Below are 9,385 nucleotides of genomic sequence, written 5' to 3'. Positions count from 1 at the left end.
GTGTGGTGTGGTGTGTGTGTGTGGTGTTTTGTTGTGGTGTGGTGGGTGTATGTGGGTGGTGGTGGGGTATGTGTGTGTGTGTGTGTGGTGTGGTGTGGTGTGGTTGTGTGCGGTGTGTGTGGTGTGCGGTGTGCGTGTACTGGGCCTCACCACATCTCTGTCCACCCTCTTGGCCATCATCTCCGGAGTCTCATCAGATCTGCGAGTAGACGCTGAAGCGGTCCGAATCTGAGCAGGGACACGGTAACGCGCACAGAGACACGCGCAAGATACACAGCACACACGAGACACGCACGCAGAGACACGCGCACAGAGACACGCACACACAGATACACACGCACCCACAGAGACACGCGCACACAGATACACACGCACAGATACACACGCACACAGAGACACACACAGATACACACGCACACACAGAGACAGCACACAGAGACCGCACACACAGAGACACGCGCACACAGAGACACACACACAGATACACACGCACGCACAGAGACACGCACGCACAGAGACGCGCACGCACAGAGACACGCACGCACAGAGACACGCACGCACAGACACACGCACGCACAGATACACGCACACACACAGAGACACGCACGCACAGAGACACGCACGCACAGAGACACGCACACACAGAGACACGCACACACAGAGACACACGCGCACAGAGACACAGATTACACACCCCCACTAATTACCCGCGCCTGATGATTCTGAACGTCTCACGTGTTGGCAAGAGCGCCGTGCGAGTCGTGTGAATGACACGAGTGTGACACGCGTGTAACACGCATGTAAACACGCGAGCGAGGCCTCCGCCGTACCTCTGTCCAGTGTGCTCGAGTCGTTGGGCGTGCGGCTGCGGTTGGAAGCTGGTGAGTGGCTCTCCGAGTAGATGCTCGCCGCTCCCGGCGCGGCGACGGACTCATCCTCATGCGCTCCTGGTTGAACCTGCACCACCACCGCCATCACACACCACACACACCACACACACACACCACACCACCACACCACACCACACACACCACACCACACACACCACACCACAACACACACCACACACACCGACCACCCAAGAAGCCCGTCAGTAGCGAGTGGCGGCGCCTACGAAGGCCGGCACACGGCGGCACACGAGGGAAGGAGCTGGGTGGGTGCTGGCCAGCGCCATGCCCGGCCGCATTTGCAAATTAAAATGATCGAGTGAGACTCGGATAAGTAGCTCTTGCTGATGATGCAGCCTGGTGTACAGGAGGTCGTGGGTTCGATCCCAACCCTGACGACGCCTGCTGCTGTCTATTTGGAGCTTGCGTGTCTCGCTCTCTCTCATCATCACACCCGGTGCTAGGATATGTTAACTACCTCGCCTGGTATACAGAACGTCGTGGGTTCATTACCGACCCTGACGCCTGCTGTATTTTTTCGCGGTGTCTCGCTCTCTCCCAGTGGTCACGTGGATTTTTCTCCGGGTCCTCCGCTTTTCCCCCGCCACCCCCCTCCACATTTAAGAATGGACGTCACCACGCCTGTAGGAGTCAGTGGCCGCTGCCATAAATATCCAGACGACGACGACGACGAGCCGCACCTTCCGTCGCGCTATCGTTTGCGACAGACAGGTCGCTTCCGCAAACAGGAGCGACATTACGTAGCTCAGTGGGGGCCCTCACCAGGGTGCTATTCAGGTGAAAGAGTCGAGCGAAATGAAAAAGATTCCTTCTAGAGCAGGGGTCGGCAACCAAATAACAAGAAGAGCCATTTCTTTCCAATTCGGTACAAAATTCAGTATTTCAAGAGCCGCAATGCATCTATGTACATACGTACATATCGTCAAGAAGCAGCCCATAAGAGCCACATGCGATCCGGAGCCGTAGGTTGCCGACCCCTGTTCCAGAGTGCCCCGGCTCGGGGAGCCACCAGGGGCGGTGGATCTCCGCGAGCGACGCTGACGCTCGGCCAGAGTCGGAGGGGCGGAGAGAAAAAAACCCCAAAATCTCAAGCCGACAAAGAGAAAGGCCCCGAACGCCGTGGCGGCGTTGGGATTGCCGCGACATCACCGGCGGACACGCAGCGGGGCCGGGCGCGCCGCAAGGTTGGGGTGAAGCCGCAGTGGCACGCGTGACACCCTGCACACCACGCGTCCCACCCATCACTACCTCCTCCTCCGCCCTGCACACCACGTGTCCCACCCATCACTACCTCCTCCTCCGCCCTGCACACCACGTGTCCCACCCATCACTACCTCCTCCTCCACCCTGCACACCACGTGTCCCACCCATCACTACCTCCTCCTCCACCCTGCACACCACGTGTCCCACCCATCACTACCTCCTCCTCCACCCTGCACACCACGTGTCCCACCCATCACTACCTCCTCCTCCACCCTGCACACCACGTGTCCCACCCATCACTACCTCCTCCTCCGCCCTGCACACCACGTGTCCCTCCCATCACTACCTCCTCCTCCGCCCTGCACACCACGTGTCCCACTCATCACTACCTCCTCCGCCCTGCTCACCACGTGTCCCACCCATCACTACCTCCTCCACCCTGCACACCACGTGTCCCTCCCATCACTACCTCCTCCACCCTGCACACCACGTGTCCCACCCATCACTACCTCCTCCACCCTGCACACCACGTGTCCGACCCATCACTACCTCCTATTTCCAACCTACAAGTTGTTTACCCTATATACTGCCATGAAATCCTTAGCAGGCTCCGTGCACACCTGTACACGTGTGTACGTGTGTGTTGAACTTTTTTCGCACCGTATGTAGCCAAACGTACTAATCGGAGGAGTTCTAAGGCCACAAGAGCATTTGGAGGGGTCTTGTGTTACACCCTCCCACTTCCTAACCCACCACAGCGGCCCAGACACTCTCTCCACCTATGTCCCCAGTCAGCACAGCTGCCCCTACAGCTGCCCCTACAGCTGCCCCTACAGCTGCCCCTACAGCTGCCCCTACAGCTGCCCCCACAGCTGCCTCACAGCTGCCCCACAGCTGCCCCACAGCTGCCCCACAGCTGCCCCTACAGCTGCCCCACAGCTGCCCCACAGCTGCCCGCACCACCAACCTCAGGGTCTCGGGCCGCCGGTTCTTGCGACCGTCCTTGCTGTCGGCGATGGCGCTGTCGATGTCGTTCTTGATCAGTTCAGCCTGCGAGCAAACATCACCACCACGGTGGCCAGGAGGTGTTCACTACCTCGCCTGGTACGCACGAGGTCGTCGTGGGCTCGATCCCGACCCTTGTATATATGGAGTCTGCGTGTTTTCCCCGTGGTCGTGTGTATTTTTCTCCGGTCCTCCGGTTTCTCCCCTCCAGATTTAGAATCGACGTCACGCGTTCACAAGTATTTGGCTTCCTATTCTTGGTTCTTTCGGTAAAGTCACGTAGAAGAGATATAATAAAACAATGACTTTACCGAAAAAACCAAGAATATAAATCCCTGTAGTCATGAAAGCTTTACATCGAAATGTATTTGGCTGCTGTTATAGATTTCCACACGATGATGATGACGACAAGCCACTTTCTTTGAGGCTGTCAATTCTGACGGCCAGGTCGCTTCGAACAAAAACAAAGTGACCTATCAGCTCAGTGCAGGGCCTCAACTGGTTAAATAATAATAATAATAAATATTTTTCGTTTATAGTTATAGGATCTCAGAGCTTGGCGAATCGTTGGCAGCGCCGCTTGACGCTGCTGCCCTTCCCCTACCCCACGCTCGTCGTCAAGCAAATTGGCACGAATTACGACGCTGTATACGAATATATATATATATACACACGTAAACAAAACAAGTCGGATCGTTGCAAATTCACAGCCGGGAGACCGGACGTCGAGGGAGCAACGCTCGCTTGGGTCGACGCGTTGCCGCCCGCGAGCCGCTCCCCGCCAGAGGTCGCAACCGGGTACCCGATACCCGTACCCTACCCGATACCCGGCTACCCGTACCCGGCCGGGTACGGGTACGGGTAGCCATTTGCGACCCTGGTGCGGCCGGGTACGGGTATGGGTACGGGTAGGCCGTGAGTCACTGGTGAGTAACCGTTTGTCACTCATTTCGGGGAGGGTACGGGTAGGGAACGGGTACCCGTACCCGGCTGGGTACGGGTACCCATTTGCGACCCTGGTGCGGCCGGGTACGGGTACGGGTAAGTAATCAAAACCCGTTTGCGACCTCTGCTCCCCGCTGGCGGCGGTCGCGGCAACAGACCGGCCAAGGGAGGCGTGGGGACGGCCTTTCAGGGTCACGGAGAAGCGCAGCTGAGCTGGCAGGTGAGCTGGCAGGTGAGCTGGCAGGTGAGCTGGCAGGTGATTGGTGCAACAGAGACAGCTTCACGCTCTCTCTCACTCTCTCTACGGGCTTGGACGGGGACCGGGTACTTATCTTATCTCGCACGGATGTATTATTACAGCAGCGCCGTACAACCCAAGGTCGCCTTGCGGCAGTAAATAATGTTTTACGCGAGGCGAAGAGTGGGCCGTGGTTGTTATTCGAAGTGGTGGTGTCGTCATGGTGACGGTGAGGAGGACAGGTGGGAGTGGTGAAGGAGGGGTATGGGTTGGGGGTAGTGGTAGGGTTGAGGTAGTGATAGGGGTAGTGATGGGGGTTGGGTTATGAGTGGTGATAGGGGTTGGATATGGGCAGTGATAGGGGTTGGGGTAGTGATAGGGGTTGGGGTAGTGATAGGGGTTGGGGTAGTGATAGGGGTTGGGGTAGTGATAGGAGTAGGGGGTAGTGATAGGGGTTGGGGTAGTGATAGGGGTTGGGGTAGTGATAGGGGTTGGGGTAGTGATAGGGGTTGGGGTAGTGATAGGGGTTGGGGTAGGGGTAGTGATAGGGGTTGGGGGTAGTGATAGGAGTAGGGGTAGTGATAGGGGTAGGGGTAGTGATAGGGGTTGGGGTTAGTGATAGGGGCAGGGGTAGTGAGGGCAGGGGTAGTGATAGGGGTTGGGGTAGTGATAGGGGTTGGGGTAGTGATAGGGGTTGGGGTAGGGGTAGTGATAGGGGTTGGGGTAGTGATAGGAGTAGGGGTAGTGATAGGGGTAGGGGTAGTGATAGGGGTTGGGGTAGTGATAGGGGTGGGGGTAGTGATAGGGGCAGGGGTAGTGATAGGGGCAGGGGTAGTGATAGGGGCTGGGGTAGTGATAGGGGTTGGGGTAGTGATAGGGGTTGGGGTAGTGATAGGGGTTGGGGTAGTGATAGGGGTTGGGGTAGTGATAGGGGTAGGGTAGTGATAGGGTTGGGGTAGTGATAGGGGTTGGGGTAGTGATAGGGGTTGGGGTAGTGATAGGGTTGGGGTAGTGATAGGGGTTGGGGTAGTGATAGGGGTTGAGGTAGTGATAGGAGTATGGGTAGTGATAGGGGTTGGGGTAGTGATAGGGGTTGGGGTAGTGATAGGGGCAGGGGTAGTGATAGGGGTAGTGATAGGGGTAGGGGTTGAGGTAGTGATAGGGGTTGGGGTAGTGATAGGGGTTGGGGTAGTGATAGGGGTTGGGGTAGTGATAGGGGTAGGGGTAGTGATAGGGGTAGTGATAGGGGTAGGGGTTGAGGTAGTGATAGGGGTAGTGATAGGGGTTGAGGTAGTGATATGGGTTTGGGTAGTGATAGGGGTTGAAGTACTGATAGGGGTTGAGGTAGTGATATGGGAGGGGGGACAGGGGGCTCGTCAATCCACTGATGATTTTCCCACAAAGTAGTACGCATTTTACTCGTCCTCTCCGGGATGATGATGATAACGATGACGATGTTTCTGGGACTTCGGGCCCGAGCTCATCACCCCAATTATTTTTGTGTGTGTAAACATCGCCTCGAGGGAGACAAAGGCGGCCGGGCGTGGTTGCTGTCCACCAAACCCCTCCTGTGCCGTGCCGGCCTTCATTAGGTGCTGCTACCTCGCTAACAGCACTTGGCCCAAGTCTGTTGGAGGCTATCGGAGGGGTGATCGTTTTCCTTGCAGTGCGATACAAATTGAGCGGTCGCATATGCGGGGACGACACTCTAATGCGGCGATGGAAGCTCATTTCATGCTAATCTCTCTCCCTAACCTCCCCCATTAACACAACTGACGTGCTTGCGTGCGGGGATGGAATTCCTTCCCAGCTCAGACCCCGCTTGCTTGCCCATCGCCACGTAAATAACCTCTTGTTGTAACAGCTCTCTCGCTGGCTCAGCAGCTCCACTGCTGGATAAAAATAAAATTCCACCCGAGGACGACCGCCTGTGTTGCGATCGAAACGTCGTGATATATTATTTTGTAATTTTATTTTTCTACCTACGTGACTTTACCGAAAGAACCAAAGAGTATGGTCGCGTAGCGGTTCGCGTGCTGCGCTAACCAAATATCCCCCCCCGCCTCGTATCGTCTCAACGGACCATTGGTCTTTGTTTTGTCTGTCTGGACGTTGAACTTCCTTCGCACCGTACGTGAGTGGCCAACAGTGCGGAGAGATTGCGGCCCGGTGCGGACGCGACGGCGATCACTCACCCCAACCTCGACGCAGTGGAAGAGGTGCAGGTCTGGCCTGGCCTGGCCCACGTCGGTGCACGTGAGCGCCAGGATGGAGCTGTAGTTGGGCTCCGTGAGCACCGCTTGACACGACATGATGGAGACGAGCGTGAAGTTCTCCAGCTCCTCCTGGGAACGCACGGACACACACGGAGTCACGCGGCGTTCGCCGGCGGGAGATCATACAAACGCCACTCACTCGCTCTGTAGAACAGGGGGAGGTCATACAAACTCCACTCACTCACTAGCTCTGTAGAACAGGGGGAGATCATACAAACTCCACTCACTCTGTAGAACAGGGGGAGATCACACAAACTCCACTCACTCTGTAGAACAGGGGGAGATCATACAAACTCCACTCACTCGCTCTGTAGAACAGGGGGAGGTCATACAAACTCCACTCACTCACTTTGTAGAACAGGGGGAGGTCATACAAACTCCACTCACTCTGTAGAACAGGGGGTGATCATACAAACTCCACTCACTCTGTAGAACAGGGGGAGATCACACAAACTCCACTCACTCTGTAGAACAGGGGGAGATCATACAAACTCCACTCACTCTGTAGAACAGGGGGAGATCATACAAACTCCACTCACTCTGTAGAACAGGGGGAGGTCATACAAACTCCACTCACTCTGTAGAACAGGGGTGATCATACAAACTCCACTCACTCTGTAGAACAGGGGAGATCACACAAACTCCACTCACTCTGTAGAACAGGGGGAGATCACACAAACTCCACTCACTCTGTAGAACAGGGGGAGATCATACAAACTCCACTCACTCTGTAGAACAGGGGGAGGTCATACAAACTCCACTCACTCTGTAGAACAGGGGGTGATCATACAAACTCCACTCACTCTGTAGAACAGGGGGAGATCATACAAACTCCACTCACTCTGTAGAACAGGGGGAGATCATACAACTCCACTCACTCTGTAGAACAGGGGAGGTCATACAAACTCCACTCACTCTGTAGAACAGGGGGTGATCATACAAACTCCACTCACTCTGTAGAACAGGGGGAGATCACACAAACTCCACTCACTCTGTAGAACAGGGGGAGATCACACAAACTCCACTCACTCTGTAGAACAGGGGGAGATCATACAAACTCCACTCACTCTGTAGAACAGGGGGAGGTCATACAAACTCCACTCACTCTGTAGAACAGGGGGTGATCATACAAACTCCACTCACTCTGTAGAACAGGGGGAGATCATACAAACTCCACTCACTCGGTAGAACAGGGGGAGATCATACAAACGCCACTCACTCGGTAGAACAGGGGGAGATCATACAAACGCCACTCACTCGGTAGAACAGAGAGATCATACAAACTCCACTCACTCGGGAGAGCAGGGGGAGATCATACAAACTCCACTCACTCTGTAGAACAGAGAGATCATACAAACTCCACTCACTCGGGAGAGCAGGGGGATATCATACAAACTCCACTCACTCTGTAGAACAGGGAGATCATACAAACGCCACTCACTCGGTAGAACAGAGAGATCATACAAACTCCACTCACTCGGGAGAGCAGGGGGAGATCATACAAACTCCACTCACTCTGTAGAACAGGGAGATCATACAAACTCCACTCACTCTGTAGAACAGGGAGATCATACAAACTCCACTCACTCTGTAGAACAGGGAGATCATACAAACTCCACTCACTCGCTCTGTAGAACAGGGGGAGATCATACAAACTCCACTCACTCACTTTGTAGAACAGGGGGAGGTCATACAAACTCCACTCACTCTGTAGAACAGGGGGAGATCATACAAACTCCACTCACTCTGTAGAACAGGGGGAGATCATACAAACTCCACTCACTCACTTTGTAGAACAGGGGGAGGTCATACAAACTCCACTCACTCTGTAGAACAGGGGGAGATCATACAAACTCCACTCACTCTGTAGAACAGGGGGAGATCATACAAACTCCACTCACTCTGTAGAACAGGGGGAGATCATACAAACTCCACTCACTCACTCTGTAGAACAGGGGGAGATCATACAAACTCCACTCACTCTGTAGAACAGGGGGAGATCATACAAACTCCACTCACTCTGTAGAACAGGGAGAGATCATACAAACTCCACTCACTCTGTAGAACAGGGGGAGATCATACAAACTCCACTCACTCTGAGTGACGGGGGGGGGGGGGACCTAGTGGAGAGGGGGGGGGGGTGTTGGGGGGTACCCCCACCTTGCTCTCAATGTCCACGAGCGACACGGAGCGCTCGTCCACCTGGAGCAGCATGTCCTGCGTCCAGATCTTTCCTGTCGAGTCCAGCAGACGCAGGCGGCGGATGCCGTCCTCCAGGTTCACGAGGCCCTCCTTGCGGTCCATCTCAAAGGTCGAGAGGTGCTGGGGGGGGGGGGGGCGGGGGGGCGGGACGAGGTTACGGTGACAAAGCACAGACAAAAGATCCCTCCATCCCCGTATAGCCTTCTACAAGCTGTCGGGGCAAGTGCACGCATTCCTCCTGGTTGCCGTCTTTGACGGGTGCCGTCTGAGCGTCGCCCGCTTGACGTTTTTTGGGGCCTTGTCCGCGGGGTGGACCGTGCGCTCTCGGTAGCTGCGATCTACAAATACAATTACGAACTAAAATATCAGCCAGCAATCTAGTTTCATTTCACCAGGTGCGAGGCCCCGCTACCGAGCTTCGTAGCTCTCTTTCGGAGTCGACCTGATGGCCTGCTCCACGTAGTGGTTTATCGTCAGCGTCGATATCTGTCGCAGCAGCCAAATACGCAAACTCCAAATATACAGCAGCAGGCGTCGTCGGGGTCGGGATAGAAACCACGACCCACTGTATACCAGGCGAGGTAGTCAACATCTCACCACCTATGGCG

The 9,385-nt window shown here is 55.3% G+C and overlaps 1 protein-coding gene across 1 annotated transcript in view; it reads right to left on the bottom strand.

Moving 5' to 3' along the window:
- The window catches only part of LOC133360287 (epidermal growth factor receptor kinase substrate 8-like), a 58,333-nt gene that overhangs the window by 9,083 nt on the left and 39,865 nt on the right, over positions 1-9,385 (bottom strand). Inside the window, exons 7-11 of the mRNA XM_061578930.1 lie at positions 8,736-8,897; positions 6,495-6,644; positions 3,079-3,161; positions 831-957; positions 151-228 (exon numbers count right to left, since the gene is read on the bottom strand). Of these exons, the coding sequence (XP_061434914.1) occupies positions 151-228; positions 831-957; positions 3,079-3,161; positions 6,495-6,644; positions 8,736-8,897 (600 nt within the window). The remainder of the gene's footprint in view (positions 1-150; positions 229-830; positions 958-3,078; positions 3,162-6,494; positions 6,645-8,735; positions 8,898-9,385) is intronic.

This window comes from Lethenteron reissneri, chromosome 68 (genome assembly GCF_015708825.2).
Source record: "Lethenteron reissneri isolate LAM-NWPU_2019-01 chromosome 68, ASM1570882v1, whole genome shotgun sequence".
Classification (NCBI taxonomy): domain Eukaryota; kingdom Metazoa; phylum Chordata; class Hyperoartia; order Petromyzontiformes; family Petromyzontidae; genus Lethenteron; species Lethenteron reissneri.
Note: the sequence above shows the minus strand (reverse complement) of the source record. Positions and strands in the feature narration are given on the sequence as shown.